The sequence below is a fragment of the Nannobrachium achirus genome (assembly GCF_963921795.1).
Source record: "Nannobrachium achirus genome assembly, chromosome: 11".
Taxonomy (NCBI): Eukaryota; Metazoa; Chordata; class Actinopteri; order Myctophiformes; family Myctophidae; genus Nannobrachium; species Nannobrachium achirus.
Window position 1 is genome coordinate 53,021,231 of NC_137820.1, and position 23,712 is coordinate 53,044,942.

Genomic DNA, 23,712 nt, shown 5'->3' on the forward strand with positions numbered 1-23,712 from the left:
GATAAACAACATACTAAAAAATCTGGAAAAAATAACTACCAGAAAGGCACCATTTTCAAGATGGCGTCCACGATGGCTGCCGGGAGCTGAAAATGCCTATAAACTGGGTTTTAATGTGTAAAAAATCATAATAAATCTGAACTTGGTGAAGAGTTTTAGATTTTTGGTATAGTGTTAGGTATGGGTATAAGGTTTTCAAAAACCATCGCAAACAAGTTGGTCTCGCCCCCTAGTGGTCTGTTTGCAATGAATACAATAGTAGATCTGTCAGTATATGGTTGAAACCCAAAATAATTGATAAAAGAGATTTGTCAATGGATTCTGTTACTATTGGGTATGATAAACAACATACTAAAAGTTTAGGAAAAAATAACTAGCGGAAAACCATCATTTTCAAGATGGCGTCCACGATGGCTGCCGGGAGCTAAAAATGCCTATTTAATGTGTAAAAATTCATATAAAATATGCACTTGGTAACTAGCTTTTACATTTTGACATGGTGTTAGGTATGGGTATATGGTTTTCAAAAACTATCGCAAACAAGTTGGGCTCACCCCCTAGTGGTCTACAATATACTGACCTATCTAATATTTGATTCATTGCAAACAGACCACTAGGGGGCGAGCCCAACTTGTTTGCGATGGTTTTTGAAAACCTTATACCCATACCTAACACCATGCCAAAATTCAAAAACTCTTCACCAAGTACATATTTTATATGCATTTTTACACGTTAAATAGGCATTTTTAGCCCCCGGCAGCCATTGTGGACGCCATCTTGAAAATGATGGCTTTCAGGTAGTTATTTTTTCATAAACTTTTAGTATGTTGTTTATCATACCCAATAGTAACAGAATCCATTGAAAATCTTTTTTTATCAATTATTTGGGGTTTCAACCATATACTGACAGATCTACTATTGTATTCATTGCAAACGGACCACTAGGGGGCGAGCCCAACTTGTTTGCGATGGTTTTTGAAAACCTTATACCCATACCTAACACCAAACCAAAAATCTAAAACTCTTCACCAAGTGCAGATTTATTATGAATTTTTACACGTTAAAACCCAGTTTATAGGCATTTTCAGCTCCCGGCAGCCATCGTGGACGCCATCTTGAAAATGGTGCCTTTCCGGTAGATATTTTTTCCTGAATTATTAGTATGTTGTTTATCATACCCAATAGTAACAGAATCCATTGAAAAATCTCTTTCATCAATTATTTGGGGTTTGAACCATATACTGATGTATCGAATATTTGATTCATTGCAAACAGACCACTAGGGGGCGAGCCCAATTTGTTTGCGATGGTTTTTGAAAACCTTATACCCATACCTAACACCATACCAAAAATCAAAAACTTGTCACCAAGTGCCCAATATTTACGAATTCCCTCCCAGCTATCAGTGTATTTTGGATTCATGTCAATTTGTGTTTTCAGATATTTTGCCACTTGAATCGTCAATACATAACTTGACATTTTCACTCTGTACTTAGTCTGCTCTTTTTCCCCTCTAAACCAAACGTCTTTGCCGAGGGCGAGACATTGTGAGCTTGTAGATCTGCTATTTTTTGGCTCTCAGAATATGGACGCTAGGGTTCAAGTGGCTATTATAAAAAAAGGTTTCAAAGATTTAAAAAAGTTAAAATGGAGATAAGAGGCCCGACAGCAGCACTATACTGATGATGACTATTATCACGTATGGTGTGTTTTTGGACTCCTTTGATACAGCATGACCAAAAATAAGATGTGCATCTTTTCTGGGGACCACCTTTATTGCATACAGTATACTACCACAAATGTCATGCTACAATAACGCGAAAGTGAAACAGGGCAGTGTGTGTGTGTGTGTGTGTGTGTGTGTGTGTGTGTGTGTGTGTGTGTGTGTGTGTGTGTGTGTGCGTGCGTGCGTGCGTGCGTGTGTGCGTGTGTGTGTGCGACCTCAGCTTGAAAGTGAGGATGGAATAGAATTCTTATGGCATTTTTACAGCAGGAAGACCCTGAAAGGTCTTCCCACGTTCCCAGAGCTACTTCACTTTCCAATTTACGACTACATGTGCTTCCAAATGTTCCGATTATGGGGAACTTGGCTTCTCTTTAACGTTTCAATTTTAGGCCATACAGTATGCAGGCCATCTCCTCCATAACCACTGACTCTGTATGCATTGTTTTGTGACTGTCTGGCAGCCAGAACAACATAAAGGGTTTAAAGGTGACAGATACAGGATGGATTTGTTTGGCAGGTGAGGAAGGCTATTTGTTGGACTGCGGTACTTGTAATACAAATACAGAGAAAAATAAATCTCACTCTTCTAGCTCCAGAGCTTCATGTGCTGCAGAGATACGAGCCTGTGGGTTCCTCTCCCTCCACGCCTTCTGCATGACTGTAGACACACACACACACACACACACACACACACACACACACACACACACACACACACACACACACACACACACACACACACACACACACACACACACACACACACACACACAGTCAGAGCGGTCACCATCCCATCTGTATGTATATATTAGGGCTGTCCAAGTTAACTCATTTAATCGCAGTTAACTCACCGCTATGTTAATCGCGATTAATTATTTTAATCGCAATTAATCGCATATTTATTTATTTTAGCCATTTGGCCTAACCGTGGTTTAGGACAGTGGTTTTCAACATTACAACAATTATTTTTGGGAGGTCCCCAAATGATCTGCACAGTGACAATTTATTGAATTTTAATTATTTTATTAACTCATTGAGTGCCAGCCTATCACCACTAGAGGGCGCCCAGTGACCAGAGAATAATAGAGATATGCTGGTAATGCATGCCCAAGCCCTGGAGCCCAAGCCCTACTTGCCTGAACACTTTCCTTTGTGCATGTACAGGAAGAGGATGAAGTTAGCTTGAAGTTAGCTATTGGCTACCAAGCATTTTAGAAGCCTTATTTTCGTCAACTTAGCCATGATTAAACCTTGCACACCTCATGCATGGGAAAAAAACAGAGAAGAATGAGCTCTAAAAAATCCAATGCAATCCTGGATTGCATTGGAGTGGATTTGTGCAGTTTGTTCACAGCTTTCAAACAAAAAAATCCGATTGGAAATCCGTTCAGGCATTCTTGAGATAATCGCCATTATGTTTTACATGTAATGTAAACAAAAATGGCTGCCCTGTATGTTAGATGGGGTTGTATGGGGGTGGAACATGCAAAATCGCGATTGAAATCATGTTCACCAGATTTGATGGGGTCAAAAAAAAAAAAAAAAAAAAATCAAAGTTTTTTTTTTTTTTTTTTTTTTTTTTAAAAGCCGAACTTGTTCGGGATCGGCACTCTACGATACGCTAATAAAGCCGAACTAGTTCGGGATTGGCACTCAATGAGTTAATACCTCTAAAATGTTTTTTCATTGTGACAAAACTAATCAACAAACTACTACAGTACTCATATTACTAAGTACATTTAGATTAAGTAAATTAAGCAGATCCTTATACCCATCTGCTGCCGCCAGTTTAATGCAGTACCACTATGATTTATTTGGGGTTTTAATTGATTTCCAATAAAGGATTAACATAATTTTGCATAAAGCCAGCATATTTTTCCACTCCCATGTTAATAGGGGTATACAAGACTTGAGAAATATCCCTCTAAGGTACATTGTGAACAGATAAAAACGTATGACTTATGTGCGATTAATCGCACGATTAACTAGATAAATCATGCGATTAATCGCGATTAAAATATTTAATCGTTGGACAGCACTAGTATATATATATATCGTCGTTGTCGGGTGAAAACCTTGTATGTCCAAAACCGTTCGTTTTGCATTATCATTTTAAAAATGATTTAAACTAGTGAAAACAGCCGATCTACAAGCACACAACGCCTCGCACCGCTTGGTGTTGTCTGCTTGTAGATCTGCTGTTTTCACACATTTTGAGCGACGGCCTTGTATGACGACGCAGGGCTTTACTTTGGGAAAGAACGTACACATTTTAAACTTGGGAGATACAAGGTTTCTGCCCGACAGTGACGATATGATATATGAATATTAAACATTATTTTGTGCGTGCGTGCGTGCGTGTGTCTTACTAGCGTCAGCAGGGCGGAGGTGGTCTGAGTCACAGGTGAAGAATGTCTGGTGGTCCTGAGCCGACAGGTTCATATCGTAGTATGTCAGCGGCTCTCTGCCCGTTACCCAGGTATACCTGCACGCGCACACACACGCACGCGCACACACACACACACACACACACATCATGAAATTACCACTAATCAAATTTTCCGCTAAAATGACAAAGGAAAAAGCAAACAAGGAATGTGGGACGAAAGGAACAATGAAAGATCAGTATGATACAATTCGATTAGAGAAAGAAAGAGACTGAACAGAGAGGAGAGATTGCATCTTGACTATACAAGCCCAGCAAGAGAATTAATGACAGGTGCTTTTAGAGGGAAAGATAGTAAAACTCTTGGAGACAGAACTGAGGGGGACAGATAGAGAAACAAAACAAAGTATATCACAGCAGCGGTAAGATAGAGAGACTGACAGAAAGAGGCAGAGAGCACAAAAGCTAATCTTGGGAAGTGATTTTACATGCAGGTCTCAGCTCCCGTCACTCACCGGTTGTACTCTGCTCCTCTAAATAAATTCAACGGATTTCTCCATACTTTACATTCTGCAAGAGGAGAGACAGAGAGAGACACGGAGAGAAAGAGAGAGAGAGAGAGAGAGAGAGAGAGAGAGTGAGAGAGAGAGAGAGAGAGAGAGAGAGAGATATGAGGGAACAACATTGGGGATAAATGTCAAGGATAAAGTATACAGTTCAAAGGGATGACGTGCCAGGTCTGTCTTATGACAGCAGGGCAGAAGGGTCGGCCTCAACAGACACATGGAATGAATGCTCAATTTATTTGGATTTGTAAGCTTGTTTCACGTTATGAAACACTCTGCATGAATCACTAAGATGGACGTTATATATATAGCTGGTTTCTCCATGTTGACTTATTGCTCATGCAAACACATCACATAATTCAACAATATTGTAATTCTCTGCCCTGTAATACTGTCTATCCACCTAGACTTTCTTCCTTTTTTAAATCACACAATTTTGTAACCTATTTTTCACCCAGTGCCAATGCCTAAGCTGTAATCCTGGGCACTACCTTCCCTCTGCCAACCTGGGGAGGGCCCCGGACTGAGCTCATGCTTCCTTCAGTACATGAGGAGTGATCGGGCCGCTTCTTATCATCTGACAGGGGAGAGTTTCCCCAGTATGACATGGCGTGTGGAAGGAACACGTTATTCCAACCAGTTCCTTTTCCCCTCCATCAGGCGCCCCGGATGTCCAGGTGAAGGCATTATAGAGACCAGGATTACTGCATGTTTTTGTGAGGGTATCTACCCTAGGGAAAACGGGGAGAACATGTAAACTCCACACAGAAAGGCCCTATCGCCAACCCCACCTAGGGTATGGGCACTGATGATGCGGAGGAGAGAACACGTCCCCAGTAAATCAAACCCAGGACCTTCTAGCTGACAGCGCTACTGACTGTACCACTGTGCCCCTTATCTACCAAGACTTTCTATCAGGGCAGTTAATAATGTACCACAACTGTTTATCCACTATGGCAGTTAATAACGTACCCAGGCTGCCTGTAATTTACCAGAACTGTCTATAATCAAAGGCGTTCTAGAACGTAGACCAGGGCTATCTATCTTAGTTAACTTAGTATCTTAATCATACGTCGTATCATTTTAGCCGGAATCTAAAGAAGTGATACGTTTTCAGCTGGAAAGGGACTGAGCAGCGGTCAGCAAGATGAGGCACAACTCAACACTACTGTTCTGATATTGTGAGCTGGGCTTGTGGTCTGCTGGCTGACTTGGTGGTGTGTATCAGTCAATGAATCAAAACATATTTTGTTGTACATTAAAATACAATGCACTGCAAGTGAACGTGTTATGAAAAAATAATAAAATGAAAAGGCAGGTACATCAGACAGCGAAAATTAAATTGTAAGTTATTTAACTTAAAGGAGATTCGTGGGGGGTTGGGGGGGAATGATGAGAGGGAATTCTTACAGAGGAGAGGTGATCTTAAATAGGCTGTCCAACCTACATGGACACATGCCTATTTAAGATTGTCTCTCTCTCCTATCTTGACCAAAACATTGTGATTCTCTTTAAACCTTTTATTTGCAGTTGAAGACAGTGCTTCTACACTGATCAGCCCTTAAGCGGAGCACACACCGGCTGTGGACAGCGCGGAAATTTTTCACCGCGCGGCAACGCTTGGAAAATAGAACATGACGTATCGGAGCTGCAGGTGAGGCGTGGACGCACGCTTGCGCGAGTCTGACACCGCCGGTGTGGGTAGGTTCATTGAAAATAATGGGGAGGATGTTTTGAGGCGCCGCCCGCAGCCGGTGTGTGTTAAGCCCCTATCATAGTAGGCACCGCGGTGATAATCCCTCCCGTCCCCTGCCCCTTCTTTGTATATACTTACTTACTTACTGTTTAGACTCTTTTTTTGTTCTCTCATTTTTTCTTTTCTTTACATATCTACTGCATAGTACTGTGTTCTATTCGTCTATCATTCAATGAGATACTTAAATGGTTTCCTGTGGAAATAAGCTTAGTCTTTTCATGGATCTCCTTTTAGTAATCCTTGTACCAGTGAACTGTACCGTCATGAAACTGTACCTTTTCCTATGCAAACTTCTAATAAAGTCTTCAATCAATCAATCAATAAGCTATCCACCACGGTGTAGTCTTAAAACCTTACATTAAGTCATAAAACTACAACATTACGTCATTACTCGCGGTGAAGAGCTATCCACCGCGAACCCCGACACATCTCTCTGTTTTCTTCAGACAGATCGACCCATCACCCCGTTCACTGATTGGTCGATCTAGACCAGTAAGTCACAGTGATAGGACTTCACCGTGACTGACTATGATGGCCTCCACTTGTTTTCTCACTTTAGGTGGATAGCTTTACACCTAAAATTTGCAGTGGTAGGCTCTTCACCGCAGACTCTGATAGGGGCTTTAGTCTTCTCTGGCGCACCCGTCATTCTAGAGGGGGGGGGGGGGGGAGTTTTGCTCGTTCTACATTCACATGTCCCATAAACACATGTAATGTACGTTCCCTGAATATATTTATCAGTGCTTCCTCAATGTAGGAGCTCTGTCTGGAATCAAATCAAAGACATTGCAGCCATATGGCCGGTTCACAGACAACCATTCACCCACCGGAGCACCGCTTGTTATGGATAAACATAGTGGGAAATAACAGCTGTCTGATAGAGCTTTTCAGTAATCGTACATGGAGTCATTTATAGCTCTCTATGCCTCTATTCCATTTCTAACCAAATTACGGTGCAAGGTCTGGATTTTTCCTGCTCCTTGACATTTCAGTAAAGTACCAATCTAATGGAGCAATACATTATTGTCACGTGGTATGTCAGCAGGCTGTGGGTGCAATCATTGGAATAAGCTACATACTGAACACTACAGTCTCTTCCAGGGGCAAGCAGTGTGGCGCAGATGATGTTACTTTACACACTTCTGTCTCAACTTACATATGATTCTTTTTTTGACCCCAACATTATAGAGTTTTAAAATCATGGTTAACATCATATGCCACTTTACTTTTACAGCCTTACACAGGACAGGAGCCCCCGTAACATAAGCAAAAAACCATCGATTACTGAGTACTGACCCCATTGAATTCAGTCTCCATGGGGTGAGTAATCGACAGAAAGAAATACAATTTGGGGGTGAACTATCCTTTTAAGTCAGTCATTTACAGATGTTTAACAGGGATAACATTTAGACTAGAATATCAATAACCAAGCATGCATAAGCCACACAACAGGATCATCAAGTGGGCATCAGGCTTTCTTGATGCTTACATGATGCACGGCTTCAGAAGTTTAGCGTCATGTTTTGTGCAAGTTGAATAATTTGACACTGCAGGGGAGACATTGATTCTCAATCCCGTTTAATTTTGCTGCAGGCATTTTGAAGCGCTGTCATGATGCCATCATTCACTGCACAGAAGAACTAGTAGGATTATTCGGCATGTTTCAAGCTACAGGAAGTCCAATATTTATTCGTCACTGGTGGTGTTGGTTTTGGAAGTGAGTTTGTCAGACTGAGACAGTTTTTGTTTGACATACTGATGTTTTATGTTTGCTTTGATTTTGGACTGACAGAGGTCCTGCCAAGGGCTGCAATACAATAGGTTTAATGCTTTATATTAAGCTTTTATTTGAAATAAGGCAAGTAATGTGTGATCAATATTGTATGAAATGAATATAAGCTTTCTCATAAAGAAACACCTTTGCCAAGGCTTTCCTATAACCTGCTTGTTCCCAGGTATTCGAGAGTCAATCTCAATGTCTGCTACTTATATCGGTAACGTCCCTTTTGCACAGTCATTCTATACAAAGGCCCCACATGATCACCTAGCGACAGCATTGCAGACTTTCCTACAATCGAATTCAACAAACAATGTTTTTATTGATCGGCAACTCTTACCGGAGACACTCTGCCGGTTGGAGTCGGCCTCTCCATTACTGGTGTTGGAGTTGGTGGGGGAGCTGTTGTCCACACCGCCCAGCAGGGGGCGAAGGTGACTCACGGATACCTGCTCTATGAAGGAGGTGCCATACTTCCTGAAGTACCACCACTCAAAAATCTACAAGGGGAGAATGGATGGGGCAGGGGGTAAAGATAGAAAGAGAGAGAGAGTGCAGGGTGACAGAGGGATTTGAGAAGGATATGAAAGAGATTGAGTGATAGTAAGGGATTGAGGGGGAGAGGTGGGAAATAAGAACACACAGAGAGAGAGAGAGAGAGAGAGAGAGAGAGAGAGAGAGAGAGAGGGAAAAATACAGAACACCTGAGCCATTTGTGTGAAAAGGAACTTTACATGCTGTTGTCATATGTCGACGCAACGGCGACTTTCAACTCTAAAAGTAGAAAAACATTTATGCGCTTTATTCATTATTACTTTTGTCGCCTATTCAAAATGTTCAAAAATAAAATTGCTACCATTTTCCAAACGAGAGAGTGGGGAACAGTGGCTGCGAATGCACATTTGCACGTGTGTGGGTGCTGCAGGAGTTTAATGTATTAAAGTTGTACTATGTAACTTTTTTTATAAAACAAATCTTAAAATTCTCCTAACTATTAAATCACAAAAGTTTTAGAAGATCCGCGCCGTGAATTTCAGCCTGTAAAGCCTTCTCTGTATGTAAACTGAGATCCTTGCCGTGGACCGGATCTCGCGCCAAAATTGCGTCATCACACTACCGGCCAATCACAGCGAGGGTTATACAACTGCCGGCCAATCACAGCGCATCTTGAAGTGGGGTCGCTATGGCAGCCATATTTGTTGTCGCCCGTTTGTACCATCCCTTCTCTAGGTAATTTCGCCTACCAGGCAGGGTGAAGGAGTCCGTATCTCTGGAATTACTGAACGCACAGGAACAAGGGACCCCTTAAAAGATAGATCTCAGCGAGGTGGAGGCAGACGCGGGGGTCTGAAGGTACGAAAAACGTCCGAAAGACGCGGACGCGACCGCGGTTTGCTATAGGGCCAATGACCACTAGTTGGGCATCTTACACAGTATGGCTTTAAGTTGCGTGCTGGTAGATTTCGACAAACTAGTTTTAAAAAAAAGAAAGAAAGAAAACTGCAGTGAAATATATGCAGCATAAAGTTTGTATATCACACGTCTACTGCGGCTCTGATGTTAAATCACGCAATGCAACCCGCTGTGAGCTCGTTGTGGATAAAATGCTGACGTGTGCAACATGTATGGAATATGGTAGTGGCAATACTTCCAAATCCAATATGATGAATTAATTTATGAAGACATCACCTCAGTGTGTCCGAAGAGCACAAGGAGGAGAGAACTGGGTAGGGTCAGAGTTTGAAGTCGGTTCAGGTTGGCGGGTGACACACACACACACACACACACACACACACACACACACACACACACACACACACACACACACACACACACACACACACACACACACACACACACACACACACACACACACACACACACACACACACACACACACACACACACACACACACACACGTTTTTGTGACCTACTGTACTTAGGACATTACATAGACTTCCATTCATTTTTATGCAAGTCCTGTGGCCTTACCCTAACCTCTATCCCTAACCCTTATTAGGACCTACTATTGGTCCTCACATTGTCTATTTTTTCCAATTCTACTATACTTGTGAGGAAATCTGGTCCTCAGTAGGTCACAAATGTAAAAGCACACACACACACACACACACACACACACACACACACACACACACACACACACACACACACACACACACACACACACACACACACACACACACACACACACACACACACACACACACACACACACACACACACACACACACACACAGTCCCCTCCCCAATTATAAGGAGTGGCGTTTCATGAGGTGAGCAGGCTACCATTTGACAAAGCTCTTATCTTGTCTGCTTCTCCTTGAGACGACATGCAATATCTGATCACTGATAGGAATTATCTAACTACCCTCACTACTACAGTACAACCAAATGAGAGCGAGAGAGAGAAACACATGCACGCACGCCCCTGAACACAAATTAAACATTGGCATCTACAAGCACTAATTGGCTTGAAGATATGCAATTTATTCACAGAGCATCTTTGGAACTGATGTCCGTTTTCCAAGCAGCCTACGCAAATTGGCCAATGGCCCACGGGGGAGAGGAGATGGTAGCTATTTTAAAATACCGACCGGTGACCGCTGTCAGCCTGTCACTTTGAAAGGGAGATTAAGTATTTTGCTGTCACTGAATGCTAAATGGAAATAGGTTGTTTTGTGCAAACACATCATCAGATAATTTGAATAGATATCTACACCAATAGGCAAATGTAAGCATTTTTCCCCAGGCATGTTGAAGTTCAGACCGGACCTTAAAAATAACACATTCAAATTCTAACAGGCAGTGATTCCAGGCACACTGCGCTATCTATGAACCATTAATGACATGGGTTATGACTTGTGCAAATGATTTTCCATGACAAGGTTTAAAGATAAGACCTTATAAATAAACAAATAATAAAAACGTATTCATTACAGTATCTCAGACAGGTCCCGATGGAGGAAAATGGTCAAAGCCTTATGTCCAACATGGGACGAAGAGTAAAAGTAGTTGGTACCCTAAAGTATCTCAGTATTACAAATTAGCAACAGTATTCATTACACATGAGCTTGTAGATCTGTCTATTTTCAAATAGATGATGTATATTGGGTGATAAGTGGTTAAAAACAAATTTTAATGCCATATTAATTAATTTTGCTGTGGAGTGTGGACCCCTGGAATCTGAAGATTGAGAACCACTGCATTAGAGAACCACTGCTGTAGCAACATTGCAGTCTTGCCTTGTAATAACCGCCCGCAACCACACTCTTAAACATTCCTCCATTAAGCGCTTTAGAACAATGCCATTTGATTCTGTTGGAAATAGGACAGCCTGTAAAGGTTCTTCACTGGTTATTGTACAGACTGGGACCCAGATGTACAGTATCAATGACCATGGCGTCAGAAGAGCTCAACATCAATATCTTTGATAGATTATTCTGAATGAACGATGAAATATCAATGGTGGTTTGAGGTGTTGCATTGTGGGTGACTCACCAGTATGAGCCCCGATATGAGAGAGGAGGTCCCGGTCAGAGCCACGTAGAACTTGGGGGTCAGAGTGTTGAGAAACATGCTTACTGTGGAGACAAGACAGGGAGAAGTAACAGTACGGTTAGCGCTTCCTCTCAAATACCTCACATCCTAATCTACCTAGGTTGGACAGGACGTCCTCACCACAGTGTCAGTTGGCTGGCTTTCTTAAAGATCCATGCAGATATGGTTAATACAGTATCAGTCTTACTCTACGTCCCTGGCAGACTGTGTCAGGTAATACGTTGTTTTTGTTGTACAGTCAGTGAACAGTGAACGCCCCACGAGCCCTGAAAACTAAGCTCCAAACAGCCCAAAACAGCTTAACCTTCCCTATCAGACTCACCTCACCACTACTCACCAGTTAAGAGTGGGGTGGCTCAGAGTAGATGACAGAGTACAGCAACTTGCAATGGGCCTGGTGTACAAGATACACTACACTACTAAGATACCCATGTACCTGGCAAAATACTTTATAAACGTTAAGGACGTCCACAATTACAACACCAGAGGCAGTGCCACAGATCACGTTCAACCCAAAGTCAACTCAAACAAAGGAGCAAACTCGTTCTTCTGCTATACAACCAAAATGTGGAATCAATCAAAACAAATTATATATTTGCCTTTGACAATTACCTGGCGAATTGGAACCAATGCCAGGTCAATACAACATATCTAGTGTGTTCACAACCAGCATATTGGGAGACCTGAATACATAGAATCCAACTCTACTTTGCCCTTTTGTACCGGCAAAGTTTTTAATCCAAAATTTGACACTGTGTGTGTTTGGCAATCACATGCCACGATAACTATGATTTTCATATGAAATCTATGAAAAACTAATGATGCTGCCTACATGACAGAGAGCCAGCCAGAGACAAACTCGTCACTTATGACTCCCTTCTCAACAGAAAATTACACACATCATCACAATTCCATACACAAACCTGCATGCAAGCATACACACTTGCCTTCACATGCACAAATCACACAACAGTGACAACACACCCATAAGTGCGCACGCACACGCACACACACACACACACACACACAGAGGCTTGCGCGCCTACCTTGTGGGGACATTACATAGACTTCCATTAATTTTCTGTGGCCTTACCCTAACCTATCCCTAAACCTAACCCCTAAACCTAACCCTTGTGGGGACCAACTTTTTGTCCCCACAATGTCTATTTCTCCAATTCTACTATCTTTGTGGGGACATGTGGTCCCCACAAAGTAATAAAAACAAGCGCACACACACACACACACACACACACACACACACACACACACACACACACACACACACACACACACACACACACACACACACACACACACACACACACACACACACACACACACACACACACACACACACACACACACACACACACACACACACACACACACACACAGTTGCAGCTGGGAAGCTATTCAGTGGAGAGGGACCTCTCCCCAGAGAGAGAGAGAGAGGGCCTTTTATATGGAGAAGCCACGACTTGGTTGAGTGGTGAAATAGAGCTAACAGCTGCTGCCAGTCTCTGCCAATGAGAGGCCACTACAGTGTGACGGCCAATGAAGAGACAAGCGCATGGTTCAACCACCGCCATCAAGCCATTATCACTGGACAAACATGTTGATCTGATCATTTATACCAACTCTAGTTCATTTGGAGTTAATACAGGTAAATACAACGGTGTTACCAAAGAGTATTAAGGTAAAGCACTGTCAGGTCGCATAATGTTGTCTGCAAAAAGCAACCTCATGGTGGCGCTATGGGCCATGTGAGAAATCAGGGGCAGAGGTTGTGGTTTGTAGGAGGTTGTAGTATTGTCAAATGTGTCAGTAATTTCTTTGTATATTTAGGTCATGTGTCATATCTGCCATGTGCAACTTCAAAGCCTACAAGCCAAACAGAAATGTAATTGTCAACGACAAAAACACAATTAAATAATAACAATTATTATCGCTAACAACGCTAATCACAATTATTTGAGTGACAATTAAACGTCATGTAAAATGTCATAATTGTGACAGCCCTAGTCCCTACCACCGCAACCCGGCTGACCTTGTGTGACTCATTGTTTAACAGGAAAATCAAGTCCTAATTATGAAACACATTCCTAATTACTGTGTGTGTGCGTGCGTGCGTGCGTGCGTCTATAGTCGTACAATGTGTGCTAATGAAGCCGAGAGCAGGTAGACAGAACACAGGCAGTTACAAGCAAGGTGAAATGTGTGCATAATCTTTTTTTTTAAGCACCTACGCATATCATGTCTTTAATTCCCTCTAATATCATCGCATATCGAGGCTGCGCGGAGAGTGCTTTCATATCCGAACAGCCCTGGACTCCTACGAGTGTCTTAGTGGGAAAGTAATAGTCCTAATGAGCCCATGGGCATTGAACCTGCAACCTCTCAGGTGCACGATGATGTCTCTCCCCACTACGTCTCCCCAGCTGAATGAAGGCAGCATTAGTGTTCTATGCCTTATCCCATTTAGGCCTGAACACATTATGACGCAATATTTTATGCTTTAAATATAAAAAAAATAGCAGATATACAAGCTCACAGCGCGGCACCGAGTGCCGCGCTGCGAGCTTGTAGATCTGCTATTTTTGAAAAATCGCGAAAATTGGAATTTTGAACCGATTCTATAAGTGTCTTTTGAATCCTTCTAAGATTTTTTTGAAAAACCCTATGTTTCTATGTCAGCAATCTGGCCAGCCATCGTCAAAGAAAAGGTCCTTTTCACTTAACTGGAGCTCAGTTAGTCTGTTCTTGAGAGACTACTATGTCAGTGGTGCTCAAACCTTTTCATGTGAAGGACCCCCAAAATGATATTTATTTGGCCACGGACCCCCATTTCAAAATATCTAGTTCCAGGGACCACCCAGAAGCAAAATTTGAGTTACAAACGTTCGCTTTGAAAATACATATATTCAAAGATTTGCACACATTTTTACGACTTTTTCAAAAATAGCAGATCTACAAGCTCGCAGCGCGGCACTCGGTGCCGCGCTGTGAGCTTGTATATCTGCTATTTTTCACTGGTTAAAGCATTCAATAATTCTAGGCCTAAATGGGTTTATTCATTGAGAAACCGTTAATGCCTGACCACAGTGATTATTACACTCCTTAAATCTTCTACCGCTGGTTCTCGCTGTTTAATCACAGTCTAATTTCAGACCAGATGAATACAGGCAAATACTGTAGCAGGCAGGTACAGCGGTAATCTAGCAGCAGTCTCTAGGTGCCATGGGGCACAGTTGAGAGACACTGCTATATCCATCCAAGCTAGACAGGAGCCAGGACCACTCTCTGATGCTGCATTCACACTTAGTGCTGCAATTAACACTTGAGGATTTTACCTGTGTACCTGACCTCCATCACAATGCACTGACACACTCACTCACTCCCCACTCACTCACTCCCCACTCACTCACTCCCCCTAGACCAGGGGTCTTCAATGTTTTCAAGCCAAGAACCCCTTAGTTGAGAGAGAGATGAAGCAGGGACCCCCAGATTCCATAATATATTCCATATCGTTTGACAGCACAATCATCGTGTATTTTTGATTCATGTCAATTTGTGTTATCAGATTTGTAACCACTTGAACTGTCAATACTTAATAAACTTGACCTTTCACTCTGTACTTAGTCTGCTCTTTTTTTCCCTCTACACCAAACCTCTTTGCCGAAAATAGCAGATCTACAAGCTCACATGTAGATCTGCTATTTTTGGCTAAAGTTCTCCGAATATGGACGTTTAGGGTTCAAGTGGTTAATATAAAAAGTTAACTTGTGAAGCTCAACCAACACTCGAGCTAGCAGCACTCCTCAAAATGTTTTCCTTTGATTTCCAATTGCATCTGGCTCCCATCAATGTCCAAAGTTTATCTAGTGAGTTTATCTAGTGAAAACAAAGTTTCCCCAGAACTACAGTGTGTTGCCCTTCGGGCACACGAATGATAAAATGCACACTCACACCCTCACAACCAGTCTGTCTCGTCTCCCACAGCAGATCTAAATGTACATTTTACTGTAACAGAGCTTCGCAATTACTGTGCTCTTTTGGCTGCTACAATGACTTATCTTTTTTATTACTTACAGTTGGTCAGAGTGCATCTATGCTGTATAGTCTGTAGAGTACTTGACGAGAGAGAGAGAGAGAGAGAGAGTGAGAGTGAGTGTGTACGGTGTACAGTGCAGAGAAAGAGAATGTAACGTATTCTCACCCTTTTCTTATATAGTCAGGAAGAAGCAGTCTAGGTTAGAATTGAACACCCTATATAAGCAGTGGGGTTTGATCTCATGGGTGAGCTGCTTCAAACGTGTGTGTGTGTGTGTGTGTGTGTGTGTGTGTGCGCGTGCGTGCGTGCGTGCGTGCGTGCGTGCGTGCGTGTGTTGACTCGCTATGAGTGTATCAGGAGTTCAGTGTAGATGTGTGCCATGACATTTGGATGTCAGCGTGCAGTTTTGTGCTGCTCCTGTTCACCTGGAGCTATGGAGCTCCATTTCACGTTTGTTCTTTTTAAGTTAACAAGTTGTCGAGTGCCACGGTGCACATAAATATTCACCTTTGGCTACATCCTCTGCATCCTGAGTCTGCCTTCATACCACCTTCACGTAAACAAAAGACTACAGAGTACCGTTTGGTTCGTAGTGCAAACAAACTGCGACCCTCGAATCTAAGGCAGGCATTGACACTCTCTTCTGGTCTGTGGAGTGTAAAATAAGAGCACTGTTTACCTATAATGTGCCGTTTGTGTGAAAGTGTAACCATAGACATATTCAATCATCAATCAATCATTGCTATGAAGGTATTTGGTATTGAGGTGCAGTATGACATTTATCGCACAGCCCCAGAAAGTAAGTGTAAGAAATAAGTGTTAAATTGAGTGGTGATTAAAATCTTACCTACTGTATCATTTTATAATGGACATGACCGTTGGGCAAGTAGAACATGACCTGTACTTGCCCGACGGGCAAGTGCCTCTGAGTAGGGATGGAGCTCAAAACAAGGGCCCGCTACAAACTCGATAACACATTTATTGTGTACCCGGTATCAATAAGCTTTGGGCTTATCAAGCTTGTTATCGAGCATAGGACCATGGCGTCATGTTTAAACAAGAGTCAATCAAGACATTATTACAGTACTATCCATAATATAAAGCCATTTAACACTAATGAATGATTGTTTTAATGATATTTACTGATAATATGTGTTACTTTTGTCAATTGTCAATTGTCATCATAGATGGTGGTCAGCCATAAACTCACAGTCACAACAACAACTGGCCAATAATAAAAGATACCAGTTCTGTTCAGAATTTGTCGTCTCACGTCTTTCCACAAAATATTAGATAACGCTCAATAGCGGTCGATAAAAGCACGGCTCAATAAGCAGGATCGATAAGGTGCTCATTATCAATAAATATTAACGAGCTCCATCACTACCTCTGAGACCTTAGTATCAACCCGTCACACACGCGTATATATTAGGGCTGTCATGATATGACAATTTACATGACGATTAATTGTCACTCAAATAATTGGCGATTAACGATTTAATTGTGTTTTTGTCGTACATTTCTGTTTGGCTTTTAGGCTTTGAAGTTGTACATGGTAGATATGACACATAACCTAAATATACAAAGAAATGACTGACATATTTGACAACTTACTACTTAAAAAATAACTTTGATAGTGGAAATAGCCGATCTACAAGCTCACAACGCGTCGCGATGCGACGCGTTGTGAGCTTGTAGATCTGCTATTTCCACTATTTCGGACATTTTTCAACATTCACGATTATGACGATTATGACAAAATAATTGCGATAATGTCAAATAATCACGATTAGACGATTAAGTAATAATTGTGACAGCCCTAGTATATATACAACTAAACAGGGTACTGCTACAGTAGACGCCTGCCAGTCTGGCTCAGCGACCATGTCTGAGATGTGTGTGTGGGCCTGATGAGCTGAGCTGTGATTGATGGTACACAACCACACCCCATTTGGCTTTAATACCTGCCCTGACCTTTAGTCACACAGGAAGTACGCAGCGCTGGCCAATGTGTGTGTGTGTGTGTGTGTGTGTGTGTGTGTGTGTGTGTGTGTGTGTGTGTGTGTGTGTGTGTGTGTGTGTGTGTTCAAGCGTTGTGATTGTGCTGGCAATGACTCAGGAGGTATAGCGGTTGTCTGGGCATTGTAAGGTTCCCGATTCTCTCCTCCTGGCATCGAGTCAAAGTCAAGTCAAAGTGTCCTTGACAAGAAGACACTTAATTGCTTCCGATGAGCAGGTTCATACCTTGCATGACTGCCTGTGCTGTGGCTGAGTGAATGCAAACAAAGTGCTGTATGAATGTCATCCATTTGACTATTCCTCTCCAACAATTACACAGGTGAATGTGAATTAGGGGGGTGCAACAGTTAATAAAACAAATCAATTTAATCAATAATACATTATAAAATAGATGATCAATTTGACTGCATTTCACTGTTTCCACCCAAAACATGTAAATGTAAAAAATAGCAGATGTAATATGTGACGCGTTGTGAGCTTGTAGATCGTGCATGATGGCATTGCTATGATGCCATTGTTGTATATTTTTCGGACCAATTCAGTTTCAGTAGTGCCCCTAGACTGGACTGAATTGAAAATGCGCTAGTAATCGCTAAGTAGTCGCTAATAAAAATTATCTATAGTTGCAGGCAGCCCTAATGTGAATGTGAGTGTGCTTTTAATGGGTATGTAAATGGGGTTGATGGGAGTTCTAAGGGTCATATTGATCCATCGTTGCACCTGTCCCACCCACCACTATACAGTAACTTTAATGGACAGAGAGAAAGAGAGATATAACTGTGAGAAAGAGAGAGACCCACCAGTGTGAGTGTACTAGTATGCAGGGAAGGATTAGGTTGTCTACTGACCATGAACATTATAAAAAGAAGATTTAAATACTGGATCCATCTGCATTCGGGTCCCTGAGTACCAACATCACAGACATTGCAACTCTCAACAACCTTGACACTCGCTACCGGTAAACAACCCCAGACATACTAGCTGACATCAGTCAGTAAGGAGTAAGTAAGTAAACACACCAATACATTTATTCACAGACAAATAAACCTGCACACAGTGCACTACTGTCATGAACGTTGCACTCACTGACAAGCAGGGAGGCATCGGTTCCCATTTGTATAGACTTTGGTTATGATCCGGCCGGGGATTGAACCCAGACCTCCCAATCTCAGGTGGGAAACACTTATCCATTTGCAACTCAAAGAGTGTACAAATCCAACCCAAATGGTCTCCTTCCATCCACCCATCCATCTCTTAGCCAAATTCAGACTGCAGAGGTAGCAGTTCCAGCAGGGGGCCTCAGGGTCCTTCTGCTGGCCATGTTAGCCACTTCTGAGCAGGGGTGTCGCACCAAATTCTGGGCCCTGGGTGGGTACAAGGATTCACTGCGGGCCCCCCATGAATGTTCTTCATAGGAGGAGGGGGTTTAACCCATTTAGACTTGGAACGCATGACGACGCATTATTTTGTGCTTTAACTATTGAAGAATAGCAGAGATACAAGCTCACAGCGCAGCCACGCTGCGAGCTTGTAGATCTACTATTTTTGAAGAATCGTGAAAATTTGTGCAAGTCTTTGTATATTTCAAATCCTTCTAAGGTTTTCAAAATATTTAGTTCCAGGGACCCCCCCCCCCCCCCCCCCCCCAGTCGCCCCAGAAGCAAAATTTGAGTTACAAATGTTTGCTTAAAAAATATATACCGGTATATTCAAAGATTTGCACAAGTTTTCAAAAATTGCAGATCTACAAGCTCACAGCACGGCACTCAGTGCCACGCTGTGAGCTTGTATATCTGCTATTTTTCAATAGCTAGGCCCCTCCACCCTGGGCCCTAGTAACTCAGTCCCACTTTTCCCCCCCTTGTGACGCCCCTGGTTCTGAGAGTGACTGGGAGTTCCAGGGCAGACCCAGGCCAGCATGGAGTTAGAACCCCTCCACCTGGTCTGCCCTGTGGCCTCCAGCTGGACGTGCCTCCCTGGGGAGGCAACTAGGAGGTGTCTACTGTTACTAGATAGATACCCAGAGCAAGCTTAACTCAAATGAATCCTTTCTATGTAAAGGAGCAGTGGTTCTACTACGATTCACTTTCAGAGTTAAATAACACTCAGGATTTTACAGTGTACTGTAGGGCTGCGACTATAGGTTATTTCCTTTCAATTAATCTTGAAGTGAGATTATTTCTATTAGTTTTATTTTTTAAATCAATCGACATGAACAAATTTGAATTGATTCAACTGATTAACCACCAAAACCCTACTTTATGCTTCATTATACAACAGTGTTGCACAAAAGAATTGCAAAAATAAAGCAGATACAAACTCATGTGTCACAGACATGAGATTATAGATGAGCTATTTTTGAAAATGTTTGACGCCTATGAAAAAAAGTTAAGGGAAAAAAAAAATATATATATATATATATATTTTTTTTTTTTCCCCTTGCAAAATGATATACGTTTTATAATTGATTAGATGGATTAGATTGATTAACTGCTGCACCCCTCGTGTACAGAACATTGTATGTAGTCTGGAATTGGAACACAGCAATCATTTTACGGTAACGACAGTGTGTGCTCAGAGGCAGGTCTCTACAGCTCATAAACGGTGTGTAAACACAGCTATCAGATGGCTGTTAACATCTCCTGCATACAAACTGATGTGTGCACATGCTCACAGACAACACCACTAACTTAAAAAGGGCCAGCAGAACAGTCACCAAGCAACCAGTGCAGTGCAGTGCAGTCACCTACTGTACATATGCGTAACTTAGGCACACGCGAAAACAATCAGGGCCTACACACAAACACAAATTAGCAAAAGCACAACATAAACAATACAAACACAGAGGCACAAATGACCATATATAAACAACCAGGATGCTCTGAACACACAACACACAATACATTTTTCTCCCCACGCTAACAAACATTCACACATACAGATAATACAAACACACTCACAAACACGCACCATGTACGAGGGATGGGACGATAAGCGATATTAACGTTTATCGTGATAAGAAACACTCATGATGGGGCGCCACTGGCCTAATGGTCCAGGCGCATATCAAATAGGCATTGATGCCTGACGGCGGCGACGGTTCGATTCCCGATCCGGACGACCTTTGCCGCATGTCACTCCCCATCTCTCTCCCCATTTCCTGTCAGTCTACTGTCCTATCGAATAAAGGCATAAAAAGCCCAAAAACAAATTGTTACAAAAACTAACAAAAAAAAACCCACTCACGATAATCGTATTGTGTAGATTTAATTTATCGTGATATTGTCCTCCGTCATGCACTGGGATCAATTCACTTTTTTTTTTTTTTTAAAGATTTGTTTTGGGGCTTTTATGCCTTTATTTGACAGGATAGTAGACTGACAGGAAATGGGGAGAGAGATGGGGAATGACATGTGGCAAAGGTCGTCCGGATCGGGAATCGAACCGGCGACGCCAGCAGGCATCATAGCCTTGACCACCAGGCCAGCGGGCGCCCCCCACTTTTTTTTTTAACTTATTTTGTATTATCATCAATAAACATACAGATATGAGAAAGGCACATACAATCATGAAAGAGAAAAGTAAAGGAAAGAAATTAAAATAATTAAAAAAACAGGTAAACAAAAGAACAGAGTTGTGTTGAGGTGGGCATTATATCACAGGAGAAGACCAAATAATGGATAACATTTTCTTTTTTAACATTCAGATCAATTCACCTTTTACTTGCCGAGCTGCATATCCAGTAACACTTAAACCCTCTATAATTGGTAAAAGGTACTTATGATATACGTCTTTTTTCACTCTCTATCAAATGTCTTTGCAAAAAAATAGCCGACCTACAAGCTCACACGCGACGCGTTGTGAGCTTGTAGATCGGCTATTTTTTGGCAAATGTTCGGCCCCAGGATTATGGATTTTGATTATCGCGATAAATATCGTAAATCGCGATTACTTTTGTCACAATAATCATGACATGAGATGTTCACATCGTCCCATCCCCACCATGTACAAACACACTGTGCCAGGAGGCCCCCGCCCACATGCTGAGCAAACGGTACAGTCCATGAATATCAAGCCAGTGTACAGGACACCTGCTGTACACAATGCAAAGACCATTAGCACAGAAGAAAGAATAGACTGCACACAGCTAGCCTTCTACACACATCAAACCACCCCACTGACAATCATTTTTAGGACTGCAATTTTTATAAATAGCTCCCCCCCCCCCCCCCCCCCATTGTTTGGCATTCAGCATTCATTTGTAACCCCAAACTTAGAGCCTGAAAACATTATAAAAAGATCATTTAAATACTGGATCCATCTGTATTCGGGTCCCTAAGATGTACCAACATCACAGACATTGCAACTCAACAACCTTGAGACTCACTACCAGTAAACAACCCCAGACCTACTAGCTGACATCAGTAAGCAAGGATTAAGTTAAGTAACACACCAATACATTTATTCACGGACAAATAAACCTGTACACACGGTGCACTACTGTCATGAATGTTGCATTCACCAACAAGCAGACCATTGAACTGAGACCATTACCAAGACCATTATAACCCCTACATGCCTATAACCCTGACCTGAATCATTTTACTAAGTAAGCCTTACTCTAGAAATATGTTTGTATTATCTACACAGTCCTCACCGATGTCTATTTCTAAAATTCTATAATATTAAATATACTTTCGGAAGTATAGAAATGCACACACACAGTCGTACTCACCATCCATTCCTCTCTCTACACATCCAGACTGACTGTGAGACCACCACGCCACCACGCCACGCCAGTACCTTGTGTTTTCGTGTGTTAATACTTGATGCCTCACTCAAATGCTGTGTTATTTTTGTAGAGAGCTAAGACAGCATGTGGGATGTATTTTTTTATATATTAGTTTGGTGTCAGGGGCCCACCACCTACTATACTACCAGGATGTGTTGAGTCTGGCTTCTAATTGGTTGCTTGTATGTGAATGACGGCAAGACATTTCAGCTCTGTTCTCCTTTCTCTGCAGTTAAGTGAGAGAGTGTGTGTGTGTGTGTGTGTGTGTGTGTGTGTGTGTGTGTGTGTGTGTGTGTGTGTGTGTGTGTGTGTGTGTGTGTGTGTGTGCGTGTGTGTGCGTGCGTGTGGTCGCCTGCCCCGACCAATCAATAACCTGGATTTTAATTAGGGGGTGGGGCACTCACCCTTCCTTAACCTCCTCCTGAAAGGTAACCATGGTAACACCCCACAGCTCAATGACCCCAGCGTTAAGTGTGTGATGGAGGTTCCTCAACCCAGTCTGGAGAGGCAGACCATAATATACCATTATTCTCTTTTTACAAGCACATAAGAGGAATGATATTCGATCTTTGTTCCTCAGCACCGTGTCAACAATAACAAGCAAGTGATTAAGAATAGCAACATCTCTATGTCCATAATAATCTGTTCAAGCTGTTGTTTTTTTTGTAACCTTTTGTTCCTTACCATCGAGTAAATGTTTGTTGAACATGTTTTCTCCCTGCTTCATATTCAAAGCAGTTCCAACAGAAGGCAACAGGGAGCTTGCTCAGTACAACCACGGGCTAACGGAGCAACACGCCAATCACTTTCCAACTGCTGGCTATTAAATAATGCCATTGAAGTTAAGTAGCGATTACATGCCTTGCCTTTGCCAAAGGGCAGCGTATTAGCAGTGTGTCCTTCATTTGCCCGCTACCACATTCACCCTAGCAGGTCCTTGGATGTGAACTAATGACCTACCGGTCAAAAGCACTCTCCTCTCTTAACCTTCAGGCTAAGACCAACCTTCCCCCCCCCCCCCCCCCCCCCCCCCACGCTCCAGCTTAGAGAGCCAGAGGA

General features: G+C 42.3%; 1 protein-coding gene across 3 annotated transcripts in view; it reads right to left on the reverse strand.

The window, feature by feature from the left end:
- The window catches only part of LOC308293910 (suppressor of tumorigenicity 7 protein homolog), a 68,528-nt gene that overhangs the window by 18,148 nt on the left and 26,668 nt on the right, over nucleotides 1–23,712 (reverse strand). For all 3 annotated transcript variants that reach the window (XM_080736568.1, XM_080736567.1, XM_080736569.1), the window contains 5 exons: nucleotides 11,732–11,814; nucleotides 8,552–8,711; nucleotides 4,628–4,682; nucleotides 4,096–4,211; nucleotides 2,309–2,384 (listed from right to left, as the gene is read on the reverse strand). In XM_080736568.1, the coding sequence (XP_080592694.1) occupies nucleotides 2,309–2,384; nucleotides 4,096–4,211; nucleotides 4,628–4,682; nucleotides 8,552–8,711; nucleotides 11,732–11,814 (490 nt within the window). The remainder of the gene's footprint in view (nucleotides 1–2,308; nucleotides 2,385–4,095; nucleotides 4,212–4,627; nucleotides 4,683–8,551; nucleotides 8,712–11,731; nucleotides 11,815–23,712) is intronic.